At 35.1% G+C, this 22,148-nt stretch overlaps 3 protein-coding genes across 3 annotated transcripts; 2 read left to right on the top strand and 1 right to left on the bottom strand.

The window, feature by feature from the left end:
• The first annotated feature begins 12,402 nt into the window (after window positions 1-12,402).
• LOC116206332 (probable 2-carboxy-D-arabinitol-1-phosphatase) lies at window positions 12,403-15,757 on the top strand. The gene is made up of 7 exons (XM_031539163.1): window positions 12,403-12,732; window positions 13,396-13,547; window positions 13,799-13,918; window positions 14,033-14,132; window positions 14,480-14,619; window positions 14,717-14,796; window positions 15,323-15,757. Exons 1-7 carry the CDS (start codon window positions 12,573-12,575, stop codon window positions 15,447-15,449), a joined length of 879 nt encoding a protein of 292 aa, XP_031395023.1. The 5' UTR covers window positions 12,403-12,572; the 3' UTR covers window positions 15,450-15,757.
• A 781-nt stretch (window positions 15,758-16,538) lies between these two features.
• Window positions 16,539-18,437, top strand: LOC116203709 (pentatricopeptide repeat-containing protein At2g33760). Its single transcript, XM_031535587.1, has one exon. It carries the CDS (start codon window positions 16,636-16,638, stop codon window positions 18,391-18,393), a length of 1,758 nt encoding a protein of 585 aa, XP_031391447.1. The 5' UTR covers window positions 16,539-16,635; the 3' UTR covers window positions 18,394-18,437.
• A 142-nt stretch (window positions 18,438-18,579) lies between these two features.
• LOC116203708 lies at window positions 18,580-21,807 on the bottom strand. The gene has a single exon (XM_031535586.1). The coding sequence runs from the start codon at window positions 21,600-21,602 to the stop codon at window positions 18,726-18,728; it is 2,877 nt and encodes a 958-aa protein (XP_031391446.1). The 5' UTR covers window positions 21,603-21,807; the 3' UTR covers window positions 18,580-18,725.
• Between the last annotated feature and the right edge of the window lie 341 nt (window positions 21,808-22,148).

Below are 22,148 nucleotides of genomic sequence, written 5' to 3' on the forward strand. Positions count from 1 at the left end.
TAGAAAATCATGAACTTTCTACCCCGTCTCATATCTATCACGTAATATTAAAGTAGTAATCATTTTTTTTATAAGGAAGGTGACAAAGGGGACCGAGCACATAAAGAAAAAAATGATCAGACAGATTATTTTGTTTGCCTTTATTTATGAATTAAATTATATATTTGTTTTTAATTTAGAATCGCCCAATAAATCATAAACTTTTGATCTCGTCTCAAATCTATCACACATTATTATTCTTTTTTTTATGAGGAAGGTAACGAGGGGATCGAGCATAAAAAAAAAACTATAGGACCGATTATTTCGTTTTCCTTTTTACGAAATTTCTTTCTTTTTCTTATTTTATTTGTTACAGGAAAATAAACTATATAATAAAACAAAATAAATTAATAAAGTAATGTTAATATTTAAATTTGTGAGAGTACGAAAAACTTTCATATTCTGCCCGCGTTGTTTAAAAGTATGCAAGTTCATATGTTTTTATTATGTTTTTATAGACTAATACATATCCCATGCATGCACAGGAATTTTTTTAAAAAAATTAATAGTAAAATTACCGTCACTACTAAAAAGGAATAAGTACAATGCCTCTAATAAGTGACTTTTTTTAATATGATAATCAAAGAAAAGATAAAAGAATAATATAAATAATAGAGTACCTAATTGAACAAAAAAGGGTTTGGGAGAAATGGCTTCTTCTTTTCTTTTTTCTTTTTTCTTTTTTCTTTTTTTTTTTTGTTGAAAGGAAGAAATGGACGTTAAGCAAAAAGGGAGAGGTGAAAGAGGAAAGAAAAAAATAGTAGAAGTGAGATGGATAATAAAGTTGAATTAATGGGAAGTTATTTTCTTTATTTTACTTATCTATTTTGTCTTTAATTTTGTTTTATAAAGCCAAGCATGTATATAGTAAGGGTAACATCAAAAAAGGAAAGTTAGACATATTATTATTCTTCTCACGTATAAGTAATGAAGATATATAGAGAAATATGATATAGTGTAGTGAACTAGTGGGCACACGCCTTCACTTGGTAAGGTTTTAGGTTTGACTTTCACCGTGGGACTGCTCGTGCCCTTTATTTAGCTTTCTACTTATATTCTTTGTATTAGTCCATAAATCTCTTTTGTAATCATATATATATATATATATATAAAAGTATATATAGATAAATAGAGAGAAGCATAGATAGATAGATTTAGATTGATATATATAGATATAGATATTACAGACATAGATATACAATATACATGTAGATATAGATGATATAGATTCTGTATACATTTCATAATTAATATATGTGTAAAATGTAAATAAGATAAGATACTTATTTGTTCCTTTTTCGTGCAACGAAAGTCTGAAGTAACTGTGGTCGTCAAAATACTTTTTGGAACTCTCTTACAGAAAATCATACAAGAACTAAAGGTACCACCAGCTTCTTATTCCCAAAAAGTAGATGCACAATGGGTGATATGAAGCTCGGGTGAAATTAAAGTATCATGGCGTTGATGCATGTCATAAACCGTGGCAATTATATAAAATATAAAAACGCCTACAACTACCAATGTTACTTGCAAACATGCAACTGAACAGCTAGAAGCGGATGTATCATCTTGAAGTACATGATGTGAATTAACTATAAAATGCAACCCCATAGGGAATATTTTGCTCCCTTGGCTCATTTGTATGAATAAGATGAGAATAAAAAATTGTAGAAGAGGTTGTCAGCTTTACAATATAAAAGAAGAAGTAGATTTCTCATAATAAGTAATAACAAAAATGAAAGTACAATAATGTCTCTTTTTTATCCTTCCTCTATAATAAAATGTTGCAGGGGATAGTATATATTAATGTCAATTACAATCTCCGGTACCTTATATAAATAACTACTGCGTTCATACAATTTGTTCACAATATTAATCATCTGCATATCTTGTTAGAACATATTATTGTGATCGCCAATTTTAATATCAATCATTTTGTATATCAAGTTAGCATATTGTGATTGTAAATTTCTAATAGTATAAAATGTCGAGTAAATTATCATTATATATTTTTATATCTCTATCAATGCTAAACTTTGACACCATTTATTTTCATTAACTTAATCCCCATAAAATCAACTATAGACTGCAAAGGGGTATTTAATGTTATAGAAACATAAAATATATATAATTGCAAAATGGAGAGAAAGGATTAATATCGTTTGGTATATATGTATATGTTTTTCTTTATAAGAAGAGCACATTTTATTAATAAAATTCAGGATTACAAAATCCTCTAGGAGGAGGGTAAATAGAGATAACAATAATCACCCCCATAAACTAAATGAATTACATAACCTTGAGACAAAGGACACACTTAACACCCACATACACATATTATGTACATGTAAAACATAAATATGTAACCATATATCAATAAACTAGCAATTTCACTCGCGCGTGCACAAAAGTATTATTCGTGGTAGAAATTCGTATAATTTATTATACATAGTCTTAAAAAATATTTATTAGTATATAATTGTAGAATTAACTCTTTGATAATCGTCAAAATAACGATGAACAAATAATGTTAAATTCATCATATTAGATTTGCTCTATTAAATACTTTATTTACATAAAAACTGTATTATTCACTTAAAAAGCATTAATTTAAATATTTTAAAAAGAAAATTAATAAAACCACATGAATAAAATTATTTTAATCAAGATTAAAGTAATCAATTAAGTCCTTTTAGTTCCTTAAAAAACTCTTAATTTTCAATATCGAAATTAAATAAATTATTTGCATTTATATCCTTTATACAATAATAAATTACTCATAGAATTTCAATGTTTTAACTTTAAGTAAATTTAATAAAAAGAGAGACTAAATTTATTCCATTCATATTATGAAATTTTAAATAAATAAATACTTTTACCATCATTTTAATTTCTAAGTGTATTTAATATTAACATAGAACTTGTAATAGTTTTTGAATATTCCAAATCCCCTTATAATTTCAAATATCTAAGATTACTTGTGTGAACGTTTTTGAAAAATATTTTCATAGACTTTTTTTAATTAAAAACCCTATTACAGTTTCAAGAATATAATAAAGCATTTATTGAATTAAAAATTGGAAAAGAAAATACTTTTAGTTAATCGAATCCTAAAAGGTATATTATTACTAAATTGTACGAACTCTTAAATCAATTCATTTGTACTATTTCTTTATTTTTTAACTGCATTTAATATTTGCATAGGAACTTTCTGTTTGGATTCCCAATAAAAAAATTTTAACTTTAACTTTAACTTTAACTCAACACACTACACAACAAAAACACACATTTCCCAAGTTAAAAATTTTAACTTTAACTTTAACTCAACACACTATACAACAAAAACATACGTTTTCCAAGTCAAATTTATAATCTCATCTCATTTGTCCTTTTCTACAATCAAAATTAAAATCAAAATCAAAGTTACTTTAACTTTAAAACCAAACGCACCGTAAAAGTTCCAAGATATTCCAGTAGAGTAACTTTATTTGTTAAATCGAGAATTAGAAAATGAAAATAATTTCAGTAAATTGGATTGATATAAATTTATTATACATATAAATCAATTTATTTACTTGTGCATTAATTACTAATGCATTAAACATGGTAGAGAAGATTACTGAAACTTGTATAAATAGAGAGTTGAGGGCTTAACACATGGCACTACCTTGTTAATCTTGGGATGGCACATAACATAGTCTCGTTAAACTTTTTTTTCATTTCCCCAATATATATCATATATATATATATATGTGGATATATGTATGTATGTATCTTTATTTAACTAGTGCATTAAATAGGAGTGGAAAAGAAAATGTCAAAGTAATATAGGGGTAAAGTGGTAAAACCCTTACTAATTCATATGTTAATCTACTATATCTATAACCTATAATGTTATAAAATGAGAAACTACCTTTTGTCTAACATTTGCTTTCGCATTTTACCCACTCGCTCTCATGTCCCCTACTTTTTCTCTCCTCTCTGTTGGGCTCAAACGTCACTTTTTTTCTTACAGATAAATAAGTACTTGAGAAATTTATTTATTATTTACATATGATTATAATTTTATCATTTGCATTATATTGTAATTTAAAAAGTCTAATTAATTAGAAGTGATATATATCCATTACTTTTTTAAAAATTCATAATTGAATATTAATTTCATGTATTATCGTAATAAATGAGTAAAGATCATGAGTCTAGTATATATTATAAAGAAAATATTTAAAAATGTATGAGAAATACTTCATTCGTTTATTATCATATCGTTATCAGATAAAAATATATTCATCTTAAGAAAATAACTAATGCATTAAATAGAAGTAGAAAAGAAAATGTCAAAACAATATAGGGGTAAAGTAGTAAAATACTTACTAATTCATATGTTAATAATAATTATATATATTATAGAGAAAATATTTCAACAAATGCATTAATTGGGTAGAAAAGAAAATATCAAATAATATATGGGTAAAATGCTAACATACTTACTAATTCATATGTTAATATGTTATATATGTTATAAAGAAAATATTCAAAAACGTGGGAAAAATATTTCAATCGCTTATTATCATATCGTTAACAAATAAATATATTCATAATTTAAGAAAATAAATAATCATTTATACCTATGTAAACTTAAAATTAATTTAAAAAGAAAATTTAAGCATTATACCTAATCTTATAATAGCTTAATTAAGTAAAACTCACATTCAAGGGACGGGGTTATTTCATCTAAAAGTGTTCAAATTTATGGAATATCAGTTATTATGAAGGTACACAAGCAAATAATGAAGTTTAAAAATTGTGATAAACTGTAAGGTTCTTATTCATTCATAAAATAAAACTAACGATCATATCTAAAATTATTTAAATGTTAGATTAACTTTTCTTGGAAATTAATTTGATAATTGCAATGATGTATATATTACATGAATTCCTTGCTTAAGAACTATATATATATATATATATATTTAATATATATTCTTCTATTATAAATTTGAATTTACTACATAACTTTTTACATGTTAATATAAATTATAAATTCAAATCAATTATTGTTTTCATATTTAAACTTTTATAATAAAATTTTCTTTATAAAATTAGTGCAACGTACGGATCCCATAAACTAGTACCTATAAAAAAAAGTGAATCCACATAGAAAATTGTCAATATTAAATATCATTGACGATGGAAAAGTGAATTTTGTAATGTTGACGTATGATATTATTTGGGCTGAACTGGGATTGCCGAGAGCATCCGGTCAAGCTCGGACTCGCGGACACTCTATGCAATAGAAGCTCTAAACTATGCCAAGATCTAATGCTCAATACCATGTAAAATATATATTGGACACGTAAGCGATTGGGCCTATGTTCAACTAAAAGTTAGAGTAGGTAGGTTATTGAACTCAATATCTTATAAACTCTAACTGGGGTCTGAGGCAAGCCTTTTGCTAGTAGGTCTCGTCCTTTTAATTTGTCATGTGAGCTCCAACCTATGAGAGGTTTGCTATCTTCCTACAGGCATTCAACCGATTTAGCTCAAGTTTTTATTTCAAAGCTCGAAAAGATCAGGTGCTACAAACTTCATTTGGAGTAGAGAAGACAATATATGTGGATAGCATAAATGTTGCAAGAATTTCATACTCGAATTAAAATTTTTCCGATCAAGAGGTGTGGGTGGGGCATGAAGCCGAAGTCAAAACTCCATTGAAGAGAACAGAAACAAGAGAAGCGTTGTCTGAACATTCTATTTCTCAAGAACTGAAATCCTCAGAAAATTCATATTCATTCACCAACGGAGACCTGATATTAAGCAATTATCAGAATTTGAAAGGAGACGAAAAAGGTGACTTCAATTCTAATTCTCTGCCGCCGCTTCTCAGATCTCCGTTTGGGTCGTGGTTATACTGTACACTGCCTTCAATTCCTTCACGAAGTCCGTTTACCCCAAAGAAGCAGAGCCCCAAGCTATTCTCTCACGAGACCAAATGGGAGACCATTGTGAATTCCTCGAACTTGCATCACAATCATGTTCGATGCTCTAAGGTAAACATTCCTTTTCCACACTTGGAACTTGCAAATAATCTTCAAACCTCATTTGAAGGCTGACTAATCATCATTTGATACGTTCGCTTTCTGCAGGAACTGATTACTCATGCGACCCAGAAACCGAAAACAAAATCATAAGTCCCAAAGACATGTAATAGTTGATCATGTAGTTATTAGTCTGTTGTCATGTGATCCGATTCATGTACACATGGCCGGAAGAAATTGAAAGCTTCTTGCCATATGACAATTTTTTGGAAGATCTCTTATACTTCCACTCCCTTTTATCACAAGTTGATGCCTTCAACAAGTAATCATCTCATTTAACTTTTGCATGTCGGAATTCCGACAAAAAGAAAGAGTGGCCACATCATTCGGTTATACATTCCTTTGACGGTGTCTGATTACCTTTTGTTGAGACAATATTGCGAAAACAACCCAAGATCGGGAATCACAAACACGAGCAAGCAACAAAGTAGAGGAGAAAATGGAAGGAGAAGTAAGACGCACCGAGGTTTACGTGGTAAAACCCGAAGCAGGAAACATTCATGGCACAAAAGCACGGAGAAGATCCACTAGAAGATCAGGAGATTACAACTTACAGGCTCGATTAAGATCCGAAGAAGACTAAGCCTCAAATTCACAAGAACCCTGACCCTCTCTTCCTTTCCTCCCTCAGAGTGTGTAAAATGTGGTCTTAATAACAAGAGAATACATGGAAGAGATATATAGGTCTTAAATGAGATCAAGAGAGGTGGAACAAAGTTGAAATCGGGCTGAAAATTAAGAGAAAACCGGCTCCATGTAGCTCCCAACAAGCAACTGCTCACTCTGCAACTGAGGCTCGCGGTTGCAGCCTCTTGGACCCGCGGCTGCAGCCCTCATCTGCCCCGGAGTGTCGTGGCTGCAGCCTCCAAGTTACGCGGTTACATTCGTCACTACTTAACGACTTCGCTTTTTAAAGCTCTCAACTCGTGATTTATCGACCTTTGAACTACCCCATAAATTAATTTCTTGATTGATAGTTCACGTAATTTGTCCATTTCCATAATTCACAAATCACGTCTATGTATATTATCTGAATTTAGGATATCGAGAAGACTCAATGTATTTTTCGAGGGCAAGCGTGTGGTATAATGAATTACGATTCCATTAAATATATTCATGTTATGTGCAATCCCACACACATCACTCTTTTTTTTCTTTTTTCTTTTTTCTTTTTTCCCTCACAGCGATGTTCTTTAGATCTTCTCCATCTCCAAATCTCATGTAACGGAGAAGAAGAGCTCCATTCAAATACCTTGGCCAGTTCTTTCTCTTCCAATTTTTCCACCCAGATGCATGGTTAGCATCTCTAGCTACGAAATCAAATTATAAAGGGGATTTGATAAAAACCCTTTAATTATGGGTTCATTAGTTATAAGTACATTTTTATACGTTCTCTTTTTCCAAAGTTAGCATACTGATTTTGTTTCTAAATTGTTTTATCCTGGTAAATGCATCCTTTAGTAATGGAACCAATGCATGGAATGATAGATAGAATAGTGAAGGATGTCTTGAGGAAGATATTATGTGGAATTTTTTCTATGAGCTAGTTTTCTATGTGCGAGAATTTGTACTTATCAGCTTCTTCATCGCTGCTGATACTACTCCTTTTTCGTATCTAATAATTTTAGACATGTTCAATTTATATATTATCGAATCACACTTGTAATTACTAATTTTGCTCTCTATTTGTTTTACATGCATATGATACCTCGGTATATCATCCAGAAGTCCGGTTTCTATTCTATGGCAAATTTATAAGGGCAGGTATATATGATTGCACTTCTTTTGATAATATTACTCTTTTTTTTTTCTATACTATAGAATTTGTATGTGAAAATCTTTATATGGTAGATTTAAGTAGCTTTTGCATAGATGTTTTTATAATATAGATGTCTTTAATTTCTGCAAATGAGCGCACATATATGTGAAATCACTGAAAAAGAATATCCGTCGTACTTGGAAATAATGCTATCTTTTAGTCTATTTGATATTCTATATATCGCCTTTTTTATTTGTTCATTCTTTTTTCTGAGGTGATACTTTTATTTTTTTTTCTTAGTTACAAAGAAGGCACGCGTGCTTAGATTTTAATAGATAAAGAGAAAATAGGTGTACGAGACTTCCATTGCTGAGAACCGAATTCCACTTGATAGAGAGAGTAAAACCTTCAATTCGTAATTGATCTTCCTTTTGACTGCCTGGAGAATTTAATTCTTGATGGGGAGGTTGATGTATTTGTCATTCCATATCTATCTATACTCATAGTATTTAGATACCAAGAGATCTCAAGACATATTTTTTAAGAGGAACCATCGAGTGCAATGCATTGACAATATAAAAAATATATAGATTATTTTATATAATCAATGGGTTTTATCATGAGAGAGAAGGAACTTGGAATAAAACAATCAAAGCAGGAAGAACCATCATCCAATGGTAGAACCGGTGATTTTTATTAATATTTCAGGCATCCGAGCAACACTCAGGCTTATATCTAGTTAAAGCAAAAAAAGCAGATGTAGTTTATAATTCAGAGGCATATGAAGGAATTTCCTTCTAACATTTTTAGGAGGAAATTGAATTTCCCATCTACATATTACTAAAATTCACTTGAATGTATAAAATGGGTGCATAACAAATATAATAAAAATGAGTGCACAATAACTGCTATAAAAGAAATTAATTGCAAATTAACATGAGTGTTTAAGAAATGTAGCTCTCTTACTTTAACTTGGGTGTATAAAATGAATGCATAATAAATGCAGTAAAATGGGTGCATAAAAAATGTACCTCTCGTACAAACTATAGTTTGAATAACTTTGAAAATAAAAGGAAAATAAATGAATGCAATATAAAATAGTAAGTTCGGTCGAATAAAAAGAAATAATAAGTAATTAAAATAAAAATCCTTATAAAACGAAATAAAAGTCCTCTCAGATTGAATAAATATGAAAATAAAGGTACATAGTAAGTAATTAAGCTTTAATTGACAAACCAACTTCAATCTGCCCTCTTTCAATGGAAATAACTAAATGATTGCCTTATAGAAAATAAAGGGACGAAAAAATAAATGCTCACCTTTCAAATTGAACAAATTTGAAAATAAAAAGGAAAATACTTTCCGATCTATTACAAATAGTAAAATGAAAGTATTTAATCATTAAATATCAAAGTGTTATTAATTAAAAAGAAAATCAATCAATTCTAATTTCTAAACTATCCATTTCATCATATATAAGAGAGGAATTTTATAGAAAATAAAAGCATGTTTTACTTTTTCAAGGGAAAGAATAATTGATTGCCTTATAAAAAATAAAAGAATTTCAGATCTATTACAAATAGTCAAAAGAAAGTATTTAATCATTAAACGTCAAAGTGTTATTAATTAAGAAAGAAAATCAACCAATTCTAAATTGCCAATTTCATAAAATATAAGAAAGGAATTTTATGGAAAATAAAAACATGTTTTACTCTTTAAAGGGAAATAATAATTGACTGCCTTATAAAAAATAAAAATAAATAAATAAATGCTCGCCTTCCAAATAGAATAAATTTGAAAATAAAAGGAAAATGATTTTCTTGTAGAAAAAGTAAAAAATAAGTAATTAATCATTAAATAAGAAAGTGCTATTATTTTTAAAAGATAAACTATGGACAAAATTTTTTTTGACGAATAACAAAGAAACAAAGAACAAATTGCCGCATTCCGATTTGAATAAATTGGAAAATAGAAAAGGAGAAAAGTTTTATGATCGATTAGAAAGAACGAACAATAAATGTACGAAGAATAAATGCCCACCTTAAAAATGAAAGCTCAACTAAAAAAATAAAAGGAAATAGTGAGTAAAAAAGAAATGAAAAAAAAAGGTAAGTCCAGTCAAATAAAAGGAAATAGTAAGTAATTAAAATAAGTCCTTATAAAATGAAATAAAAGTCCTTCGAAATTGAATAAATTTGAAAATAAAAGGAAAATAATTTCTGGTCAAATACAAAAAGTAAACAGTAAGTACCTAATTATTACATGACAAAGTGCTATTAATTAAGAAAACAAACTTTGGACGGAATTTTTTTGAAGGAATAACAAAGAAACAATAAATAAATTGCCACCTTCCAATTTGAATAAATTAGAAAATAGAAAAGGAAAAAATTATGATCAATTAGAAAAACCAAACAATAAATGCACGAATAATAAATGTTTATCTTACAATTATCAGTTATATATAATAAGTTTTTTGGATGAATAACAAAGAAAGAAATAATAAATTGCCACTTTCCGATTTGAATAAATTGGAAAATAGAAAAGGAAAAAAATTATGATCGATTAGAAAAAACGAAGAATAAATGCCGACCTTACAATTGAAAACGCAACTAAAAAAATAAAAGGAAATAGTAAGTAATAAAGAAACGAAAAAAATAGTAAGTCCGGTCGAATAAAAGGAAATAGTAAGTAATTGAAATAAATCCTTATAAAAGGAAATAAAATTCCTTCGAAATTGAATAAATTTGAAAATAAAAGGAAAATAATTTCTGGTCAAATACAAAATGTAAATAGTAAGTAATTAATCATTAAATAACAAAGTGCTATAAATTAAGAAAGAAAAACTATGGACAGAAATTTTTAGGAGGAATAACAAAGAAACGAAAAATAAAATTAACGTGTATATACATAATTTAACATGAAAAATAAAAATTTTTGGACAAAAATTAATGAAGTATATATATAATTTATCATAAAAACCAAACATATATATGTACGAGCATATTGAAAAATACTAAAATTTAACATTTTAAAAATATGAATAATGAATCATAGAAATGATTACCTTTTAATAAATTCTAAAACAATAAGAAATATATAAAAAAAGTATGTATAAAAAACAGAGTTGATATACGTATATATAATGTCTCGTTATATAGAATAATAAAAATCTTTACCCACGAAGGAAGATTATATAAATTGAAAAAAATAATATTATATAGAACAATAACAATCTTTATCCAGCAAGAAGATTCCTTAAATTTGAAGAATAACATAAAAGAATAAAAATATATAAAATAATATAATTATACATAACACAAACTAAAATTGTGAAAAAATTTAAATAAATTTACAAGACATAATAAGAGCATTGATTATAAAATTATAATTGAACTATTCAATAACATTCATACAACTCTATTGAAAATTACTTTTGAAAATTGATTATTCATAACTTTTATTTTCAATAATAATAATACTAATAAGTAAATTAATATCTTAAACTATGATCATTATTATCCGTAGAAAATATAAATATATGAACACAAACCCTCGTAACGCATGGTATTGAACACTAGTTTGCATATATATAGTAGTTACATCATTTAACAAACATTGTAAAAACAAATTGAGTTAATTGTTGACATTATTAATGTATATTCCTTTATTATGCATATGTATTGGTATGTTTTAAAATGAATTTTTAAGGTTTAGTTAATTGTTGAATTTCAGTCACATGCTCAGTAAAAAAATGATAAAAATTTCACAGATCGAATTGCCTATTAGGAGGGAATCACTCGCGGGAAGAGATTCCATTTTTCACATATATTTTCATGATTATATCGTATATTTGTATTTTTAGAATTGGTCATCAATGATTTTATTATATCCACCACCGCGTATACGCTTGGGTTTTTGTCTAATTATAATAGATTATGTTTTAGAAGAGTGACTCAGCTGGATGAATAAGAGGAAATAGGAAACTGCATAGGGCGAACCCGACTTTTGATTCGTAACTTAAGTTGCCATATCATTATTTTCTGTCCAAAATTAATGAAAATGTATTACGTGCTAGAGTTGAAACGACAAATAAACACATGTATTTATTTATTTATAGAAAATTTTTAAAACACACGCTAGATTCGAACATTTAGAAAATTATTTTCTTCAACTTAGCTCAATTCCACTTATTTTCAATTCAACAATACAATTATTACTTTCCCTATTTTTAAAATTTTTTTAACTATTCAATTCAATTTTTAATAATAAATTCTCTTAACTATTTATTACATTTTTCATAATTCAATAACACAATCATTACTTAACCATTACTTTATTTCAATTGCTCATTACTTTCTTACACTTTTTCTCATAATTCAACAATATAATCATTACAAATTAATTAAAATCAAAATTCAATTTAACTCAATTCTAAAATCAATCACTTTCTTAATCCCACGAAGGTGGGTTTTTTATTTTTTCCTGTAAAACACCCTCAAGGAGATATTTCAGACAAGGCGAGGACTTCTCTGCTTTCGACAAAGCACATCCATCCATCCATCCATCCATCCGCTTCCACCTCCATTTCCACTGCTCCTCTCCCAAGCGCCTTAACAGCTGCTGCTGCTGCTCAGTCTCTCAGTTCTTTCCCCCATCACCCCCCGAACCGCAAGAAGATGATCTGTGGACTCGTCGCTTCCACCAATATTTTTCCCTCGGCTTTTACCTCTTTCTCCAATCTCGAGCGGCCCAAGAAGCTCCTCCTCCAATGGCGTTCTTCAGGACCCCTTCCCGTGCACTGCTCTGCTTCCAGTCCTCGCATGTCCTTAGCCACCGGTGTGTTGATAACTTTAGCTCTTAATCTCGCCATTTCTGCGGTGATAACGAACGACGCAGCCAATCGCTTATTTTCAGGTTATGCCGCAGTATTGGATTAGAGAAGAAATGGGTTCTGAGAATTTCTTGTTTACTTATCGAAAGCTCGGTGGTTCAAGTTTGAGCATACCCTTTTATGCTTAAATTTCATAACTTGGCCGCAGAGACAATTATACGAGCTGCATTCGACTAAATTTGCAGAGAAGAGGATCGTATTGGATAGCGAAGAGAGAGTTTAGTGTAATTTTTGTTCTCATTTTAGTTTAACAAAATCTGCAACGAGTGTTGAAAATACTTTTTGATGCTCAAATTTCATAACTTGGCCAAAGAGAGAATCTTATGAGTTGCGATGCCACTAAAATCGTCGAGAAGAGGATTGTATCATACCCGATAGTGAAGATAGAGTTTAATGTAGGTATCATTCTCATCATAGTTTGAATAATCTGTGTCTCTTGATTGAGTTTCCTAAACCCAAAAACAACTCTGTGTGAAATTTGGGAATTTGCCCTGATCATGCTTTTGATCTTACGGGTGAATGAGGGCATGATAAACCTTGATCAAGGACTTGCTGAATCTGTTAAGTTTCAGGCTGAAGAAGGTTAATTGTGGTTTCGTTTGGTGCAGAAACTGAGGGGGCCGAGCCTCCTTTAACCGGTGGTTCTTATGATTTCTTGAGCGCAACCACATCGCTTACGGAGAAAATGTTGGAATGTCCGAAGAAGGTCACTCTTGTAAGGCACGGGCTTAGCTCTTGGAACGAAGAAAGTAGAGTTCAGGTTTGTATCTTCTCACCATAAAGATGGTCAATAGATAATTTCTCGGTCGCAGCATATGGAAACATAACTTGGGACTGAAACCTGTGGGTTGATACTATCGAAGTGGCTGATTTTTCAAAAATATATTATGCTTGTAAGAAGGCATACCAGTGATATATGAGGCGCTGTTCAATAGCTTATCATTTATCGTAAAACTTATTGGAATGTGCTTAGCTTGGGACATCCAACATGTCTTAACTATAATGTTACAGGGAAGCTCGAACCTCTCTGTGTTGACTGAAACTGGAGTGATGCAAGCCGAGAGGTGCAAGGTAGCCTTGTCGAATAGACATTTTGATCAGTGCTTCTCGAGTCCAATATCTCGGGCAAAGGTTCTCTTTAGTCTGTTGATTTTCTTCTTCTTCTTCTTTTTTTTTTTTTTGGGTTCCGTTTCCTTCTTTTTGAAATGTATGTATATCAGTTTCTTATTCAAGTCTCTGGTGCAGTCAACTGCTGAAGTCATATGGAAAGGGAGGGAAGAGCCACTGGTTTTTCTCGATTCGCTTAAGGAGGCTCATTTGTTTTTCCTTGAAGGCATGAAAAATGGTCTGTTCTCTTCTTCCACATGCGTAATGTGTGGATCTCACAATTCGCCTCCTTTTTTGCATTTCAATGGTTTCCACAGTTGAAAGTTGCCTGTGAAATACCACACTTTTTTAGAGCAAACACCAACCTCCGACGAAGTAGTTAGGCGTCAGGGGGCTCGTTTGCCCACAGAAAATTTTTCAGCTCTATGTTCAAATTGAGAAAGCTAATCAGAGGACATAACATGGAAAACACAAGAAAATGAAAAACTGAAAAGGAAAACCTAAACACGAACGCAATGCGCCTAGTCTTCTTGTTTTCTTTTATTACTCTATATGTACTAAATCAAATTCAGAATTTGGAGGCAGCTGAAGCTCGGGCGATATATCCGAGAGAGTACACGACATGGAGGGAGGACCCATCTAACTTCAGTGTGAACGGAGTTTACCCTGTTCAGAAGCTGTGGGGAACAGCAAGGGAGGCTTGGAGGGAAATCTTGATCTCACCTGTTAGCTCTTCTACCTTATCAAGTTGTTATTGCAACGATCCGTGTCTATGTTCTTCATTTGAGGTGATTGATGATTAACGCTTGCTCTTTTCACCAGGGAAAGGACTTCTTGGTCGTGACTCACAAATCAATGCTGAGAGCATTGGTCTGCACATCTCTTGGTCTTGGACCCGAGAGGTGCATAATATTCGTCCATAGTTGTTTTCCGTTTCCAACTTTCACTTTGTTTGACAGGTTATTTGAGTAGGGATACTTGAAACTAAATAATGCCCGCCCTACTCAGTATTCCCCATCTTACCTGCAGGGGCCTGTGTTTTTCCTTCATCAGTCGCAATAATCTAGAACAGATAATGAACACGGCATTTGATAATTCTCAATTATTTTGCTAGTACAGCCTAATGTCAAAGTTACGGAATAGGCCACGTACATACCACTGACCTTATTGGGACAGGATATGACCTCAGACCTCTGTGTCCTCGACTTCTGAGGAGCCACGAACTAAAGAATGTTTATGTGCATTATGTCCTTGTTTCAGCTAAAACACTAGCACATTAAAAATTGACATCTAAAAAGGTAGCTCTTGTTTTGATGTTTTCCGTAGTTTCTAGTCTGTCAGCAATGCTATATCTTCTTGGCAATGAGGAACATGTTTTTGTTTTTTTTGGGAACGACTCCTCCTGAATTCCTTCTTTGGGCTCATCAGGTTCCGGGCAGTAGATATCAACAATGGCGGGATCTCCATTTTCAACTTCAACACCAAAGGAGAAGCAATGCTCCAGGCCTTAAACATGACTGCCCACATGTATAGCGATTACTACTACATTTACTAGCAGACTGGAGATGACTGAGAAGTCAAAGTCCAGAAGCTGTGAAGTAGCTACGGATTACTTCATTAAAGATCCATTTTTAGAGTCTCCTCTGCTAGTGGATTTGTATTTCCTGATGATCTGTGAACACTCTTTGCATATTTCTGCAACACAAGGGATGCCATTCAGTCCTTTCCCGATAGACTATTCTCGATATTACTCGGAAATGTAAAGTTATGTAAATAATTGGAGTTTTGGATGCTCAATTGGCAGTTCTTTTCTCCATACACTATATATATAGAGAGGTGAAAGCAGGAAAGTAACTACCTAAAGGAAAATGAATGGGGCCTACCAACGTGGATTCGTTCAAGTGGTTTGGTGATTGTTTTATTTAAACAAAGTTTCGGATTCGAGTCATTGTGAATGTAGAAAATTCATATAAGGAGAGATTTATTTCTTAATGGACCGATCTCGTTTGATTGGTTAGTCGGGAATTAATTGGGTTTTCGGATATCAAGGTTCATATCGAAAATACACATTTTCCAATTTAAAAATTTTAACTTTAACTTTAACTCAACACACTACACAACAAAAACACACATTTCCCAAGTCAAATTTATAATCATATCTCATTTGTCATTTTCCACAATCAAAATCAAAATCAAAATCAAAGTAACTTTAACTCTGAATCCAAACGGCCCCTAAATTTTCATTATGTATTACAACGTTTTGTTTAACTTAAAATTTTTATGACTTTGATTGGTAAGTAAATATTTTATCCCGTTTGATTTTGCAATCTGATTTTAAAATTTTAACTTTAACTCTAACTCTACTCACTACATAATAAAAAATCAAACTCTTTCAATTAAAAAAGGTGACCCCCTATATATAAACTCACATGCAACTTTTTTAACAATTCAACAACATAATTATTACACAATCATCATTTTCTCTTAACTATTCATTATTTTTTCTCATAATTCAACAATAAAATTATTACAACTTAATTAAAATCAAAACTCAACTTTAAATTCTAAAATCAAACACACCATACGGTTGAGAGATTTTGTATTCCGAGATTGCGACCTTATCTGCATAAAAGATGTCTTCTTTGATGGCAAGGATGGTATATAAGAATTGGGCTGTCATTCAAACATCCCACTTTCCCTCCATATCTCTCTCATCAGTCTTCTGTTGATGGCAAATTCTAATGGAAGCCAAGCGAGACCTCCAGCCCCGCCCCCACTCCCCGGCCTACACGGCCCTCCTTCGGGCAGGGCCACGGCTCAAGCAACTCCAACAAGCCCACGCCCACCTCGTAGTCATCGGGTCCCACCAGACCCGGTCCCTCCTCACCAAGCTCATCACCCTCGCCCTCTCCACAGGCTCGATGTCGTATGCCCGCAAGCTTTTCCTCACCGTCCCAGACCCCGACTCGTTCCTCCTCAACTCCCTCATCACCTTCTCCTCCAAGTCCAACTTCCCCAACGATGCCCTCCTGTTCTACCGCAGGATGGTCCTCTCCAACCTCCCCCCATCGAACTACAGCTTCACTTCTGTCATCAAGTCCTGCGCCGACTTATCGGCTTTAAGCCTCGGGATGAGCGTCCACGCCCATGTTTTGGCACATGGGTATGGCTCGGACTGCTTCGTTCAGTCTGCTCTGGTGGCGTTCTATAGCAAATGCGGGGACATAGGGGCTGCGCGCAGGGTGTTTGATCAAATGCCTGAGAGAAGCATTGTCGCTTGGAATTCGATGATTTCTGGTTACGAGCAAAACGGGCTTGCTAAAGAAGCGATCAATGTTTTTAACTCGATGAGGGGTTCAGGTTTTGAGCCCGACTCCGCGACTTTTGTTGGAGTGCTGTCGGCTTGTGCCCAATTGGGGGATTTGGGCTTGGGGAGTTGGGTTCATGATTATGTGGAGAGGAAGGGGCTTGATGTGGATGTGGTGTTGGGGACTTCTTTGATCAACATGTATGCAAGGTGCGGGAGTGTCAACAAGTCACGAGAAGTTTTCGATTCGGTGGGTAAGAAGAATGTTATTGCGTGGACTGCGATGATTTCTGCATATGCAACTAGCGGTTATGGACACCAGGCGATCGAACTTTTCAGCCAAATGCGAACTCATGGGCCCCGACCTAATAAGATCACTTTTGTGGCAGTATTAACTGCCTGTGCCCATGCCGGGCTAGTAAACGAAGGGCGTCGGGCTTTCTCGAGCATGAAGCATGATTACGCCCTGGAGCCTATAATTGAGCACTATGTCTGCATGGTTGATATGCTCGGGCGAGCTGGTCTTTTGAATGAGGCCTATCGGTTCATCAAAGAATCAATTCCTGGGGATACTCCGCTTGCTGTCTGGACTGCAATACTTGGAGCCTGCAAGATGCATAAAGATTTCGATCTTGGAGTAATGGTCGCAGAGCATCTCCTGGAAGCCGAGCCTGAGAATCCCGGGCATTATGTGATGCTCTCGAACATCTATGCCTTGGCAGGAAGGCGGGACAGGGTCCAGGTGGTCCGGAACTTGATGATCAATAGAGGGCTAAAGAAGCAGGTCGGCTATACCACGGTGGAGGTCGGTCAAGAGACCTATCTGTTTAGCATGGGAGATAAGTCTCATCCCGAGACCGGCAAAATTTACGAATTTTTAGACGAGCTGATGTCAAAGTGCAGGGAGAAGGGCTATACTCCGCTGAGTGATTCTTTGATGCACGAATTGGAAGGGGAAGAGAGGGACTATGCCCTTAGATTTCACAGCGAGAAGCTAGCGATAGCGTTCGGGCTTTTGAAGACCCAAGGCGGAGCAACAATTAGGATTGTGAAAAATCTCCGCATGTGTGAAGATTGTCACTCGGCATTTAAGTTTATATCGATTGTTGCCGAGAGAGAAATCATAGTCCGGGACAAGCTTCGATTCCATCATTTTAAGAATGGGTCATGCTCGTGTCTAGACTATTGGTAATGAATTTACTATTGGATTGACAGTGAGCCTGATTTTGCTCTACAGAGTGTTCACTAGATGATTCTTTCTACACAATCGAAAATGATTATCAGTCAACAAGCGAAGATAGCCCGATGTAGCCGGTGGGCGATAACTCGAAATCGGGTCATGATCTGTAACGGAGACAAATTCTGAAACAGAGAGGCAAACTGGAATTGCAACTTTTGTAACGTGTAATCTGTAAAGAGTTTAGATTAAAGGATTAAACTCTATGGCAGCAGTAAAACGATAAAATTTTCAACTGTTTCGACATCCCCAACTATCGAAGGTTCTCAATACATAGACTCAGAACTCTATAATTCATCATTGCTAATCGAAGGAACCTTTTCGTATACATTGGAACCTCTAATCCTTTTCGGGAGAATGCACCTACCTCCAAACCGCTGCTGCAAGAACACAAGAACCGCAAACAGCAACCCACCACAAGGAATGATGATGTCCCAGGCAGTGGAGTAGAAATCCATCCTATGGTTTGCATAGATGTACGATAAGTCGAGGTACCATGGGGAGATGTGGGCCCTGATGAGATCATATGCGTGAGGCAGGAGCCTAACAATTGTGGTCCCCATGTAAAAGGAAGAAGCAAGAGGTTTCTCCCTTGAGTCGAAGAAGAGGTTGAAGAGTATCTGAGGGAGGAGAAACCCGTCGAGTACTAAGCCCGCATAAGATTTGAGGTGTCCCCATAGTGAGACCTGCTGGTACCTGAGTCGTTTGTGTAGCCATAGTCCTTTTCGGGCTAATCGGGAGGATGTGCCCAAGTGGGAATTCTTCCACAGGTAAACCAAGAGAGCGATCAAGCCGCCACTAAGGTAGAGTGGAAAAGACACATATAGGACCTTTTTCTCGGAGACCCATAAAACCGTTCGGGTTTCCTCGGCATTTCTTGCAGACCAAGTCAACTGGAGAAGACGGAGCTGTAAAAGGAAAGCCACCATTGTCACCACCCTCACTATCACTTCCTTTGCTTCCAGCCAACCCCCAGCGCTGTTGAGGACAGCATTCTTCTGAGTGGTGTTTCCGGTGAAAAGGGCTTCAAAGTTTAACAGGAGAGGGATCATAAGACCCAAAGTGAGGACTATGAGCATCACGATAGATATGAAAGGAAGCACTTCTGGTTGTTTCTTCACGTGGAAGAGCTGCAAGCTGAGGAAGATGCACGTGAGAGAATTGGAAACAAGAAGCATAATGATCTCGAGATCCATTCTCCAAATGGATTCTGCCGCTTGGCCAAAATAAATCGAACTGGAGGACACCTCGAGACGGTTGAAGTAGAGAGGATCAGACTTCTCCCTAAGGCTCTCGATTGAACCTTTGATTTTCTCACCTGATTTTGCCTTCAAGGGGGGGAACTGAACGGTCACCCGAATTTCACAATCAATGGCATTCCTTCTCTTCACAGTTTGATTACTCCGTGCAGCCTGCAAACACCCTATCATGCACAAAGACCCGACCTCTCTATCATATACTCCTTCCGAAAAAATCTCGAAAAGTTTTGCTGAGCGATCATCTCCAGCACCAATGCTAAACTTAGAATTAGCTGGGACCCTGAAGCTCAATGTGTAACTGATATTCTGCAAAGTGCCTTGGGTTGTATTCAGCTGAACGGGCACTGCACTCACTGTTCGGTTTGTTCCAGGAAAAAAATGTCCCCCATAATAAGACCACTGATAATGCTGATCACCAACAGATAGCGGGGCTGAGTAGCCACGCGCGACATTTCCCTTGCTATCTCTCACAGACAAGTCAAACATCATATCGCGTGAGCTCCAATCAGGATAAGTCTTCCCCTTCTGTTTTGCATTCTTAAAATTCACACAGGAATTTCTCACACGCTCCATCATAGTATACTCATATTTCACGCCCGGGAAGGTCATGCCAGAAACCTGAAGATGGACTTTCTCAAAGAAACTGGGATCGTTCTTTGTCTTACTGCTCCAAATCTGACCTGATAATGGACTCCTGCTCCTTATGGAGATGGTTGCAGAAACCCTCAGGCACAGCTTAATCGAGCAATCTCCAACAAAAGCGCTGGCTAAAGAATCCGAAAAGTTCAGAAACCGACACACATCAAGGCATAGCCGGTTCTCCTTCCCGTCCCACTCCCCTTCCCCAATTAACGCAGTGCTAGGATCAAAACCATAGTAATCAACATTGTAGTAGAAGTTGTTGGAGCTTCGAAACTTCAATAACATCTGCAACTTTCCCTGGTCCGAGCACCGAATCTCTTTCAATATAACAGCAGTAGGCAACAACTGGACATCAGTACCGATCGGATTGCAATTACGAGAAGCCTCACAAGCACTCCCATACTCCAACTCAAAAGCGGAATTCCACCTGAACAGCGAGCACACGTCTTGACGTAACTTCTCGAGTGACAAATTCTCTCCGCCACCATCATCGAATTCACTAAAAATGCCTTTCCCGCTCTCTCCGCCCTCTTTCTTAATCAGTGTGTACTCATACTCTGCACTTTTACTCAGACCCAACAAAGAAACAGGAACATAAGGATGATTCAAAGCATCATCACTACTCAAACTTTCTAAAGCGCCAGTAATCAAGCTATCATTAATGCTCGGTTTAGTCGGAAAATTGAGCTTAAAGACTGCATCGAGGGACTTCAGCGGACCGCCATCCTCGTGAAACAAGCTTGAGCCTACCATACAGAGCTTCCCCTTGGGCTGCGACCAGTACCCGAAAAGATTGAACCTTGGCCTTGACGGTCTGGAAGAGAATCTCGGGCCGCGAACTCGGAAGGTCCTCTGCAGCCCCCGGCGAGCAGTCGAGTTCACGGAATTCAACCCCATCACAGCAGGGTCCATCAGAAGCAGGCTCCCCCTGAGCTTCAACTGCCCAGGGTTCTCGGTCTTGACGCCCCATTGAGGCTGGAACGACGCCGCGGTGAGGGAGTTGACGGCCGAGGACGATGCGGAGAAGTAAACCCCGAGCGAATGAGTCAACTCGCTGCTGGGGATCGCCTTCTCGGACGTGATCAGGGTCGACTTGGGGAGGGTCTGCTCGCAGTGCTGGGCGTAGAACTCCTCGAAATTGGATACCGCGATCCTCGATGTGGCCGCCGGGATTGCGAGGAGGATGATCAAAGCTAAAAGAAGGGGACTTGGTGATGAAACGTTACCCATTGAGGCTCGATCGGGTCTCCGACCGAGCTCCATTGACGTGGGGCAGAGAGGAGAAACACAGACACAATGGGAATGGCTCAGCTATGGTGGGAGAGGACTACGAGGAAGAAGAAAAGGGGATGTGGGGAATCTCAAAGGTGGCAGCCATTGTAGCCGTTTTCGAAGCTTCGTCTATACGTGCGAGGGAGTTTTCGATGGCGCCGAGTCGCCGGAAAGAGATTCGACTCAGGTATGAAGATTTCATTCTCAGATTTTGCAGGCGAGGACTTTTGTAATTTGCAACAGTTAGTCCTCCGTTTTTGTCGAAATCATAAAAAGATACCCAGAAGTTCTCTAAATGAAACGAACCGGTCCCAAGTGTAACTACAATTCGTAGCAATGACATGTTCTGTTCTTTAATTGCAGAGACTTCGAGAGCCTGGTGGGCCGTGTGGAAGGGGACTATTTGTAATTTCGAGTACGATTTGACTGAATAAGTCTTCAAAAATACTTTTACCTAATCGTCTCAATTCGCAATTTTTGTATTCAGTACTTCTCCATTAGTCAACTACCCTCCAATCGAGTTTAACCAAAAAGATC

This window comes from Punica granatum, chromosome 4 (genome assembly GCF_007655135.1).
Source record: "Punica granatum isolate Tunisia-2019 chromosome 4, ASM765513v2, whole genome shotgun sequence".
Lineage (NCBI taxonomy): Eukaryota > Viridiplantae > Streptophyta > Magnoliopsida > Myrtales > Lythraceae > Punica > Punica granatum.

What these genes read in the sequence shown, in the direction of transcription:
- LOC116203709 (XM_031535587.1), top strand. Translation starts at nt 16,636, where the DNA reads ATGGAAGCCAAGCGAGACCTCCAGCCCCGCCCCCACTCCCCGGCCTAC.
- LOC116206332 (XM_031539163.1), top strand. Translation starts at nt 12,573, where the DNA reads ATGATCTGTGGACTCGTCGCTTCCACCAATATTTTTCCCTCGGCTTTT. An exon ending in TCGCATGTCCTTAGCCACCG is followed by an intron (nt 12,733 to 13,395) that starts GTGTGTTGATAA and finishes CGTTTGGTGCAG; the next exon opens with AAACTGAGGGGGCCGAGCCT. An exon ending in CCTTGAAGGCATGAAAAATG is followed by an intron (nt 14,133 to 14,479) that starts GTCTGTTCTCTT and finishes ATTTGGAGGCAG; the next exon opens with CTGAAGCTCGGGCGATATAT.
- LOC116203708 (XM_031535586.1), bottom strand. Translation starts at nt 21,602, where the DNA reads ATGGAGCTCGGTCGGAGACCCGATCGAGCCTCAATGGGTAACGTTTCA.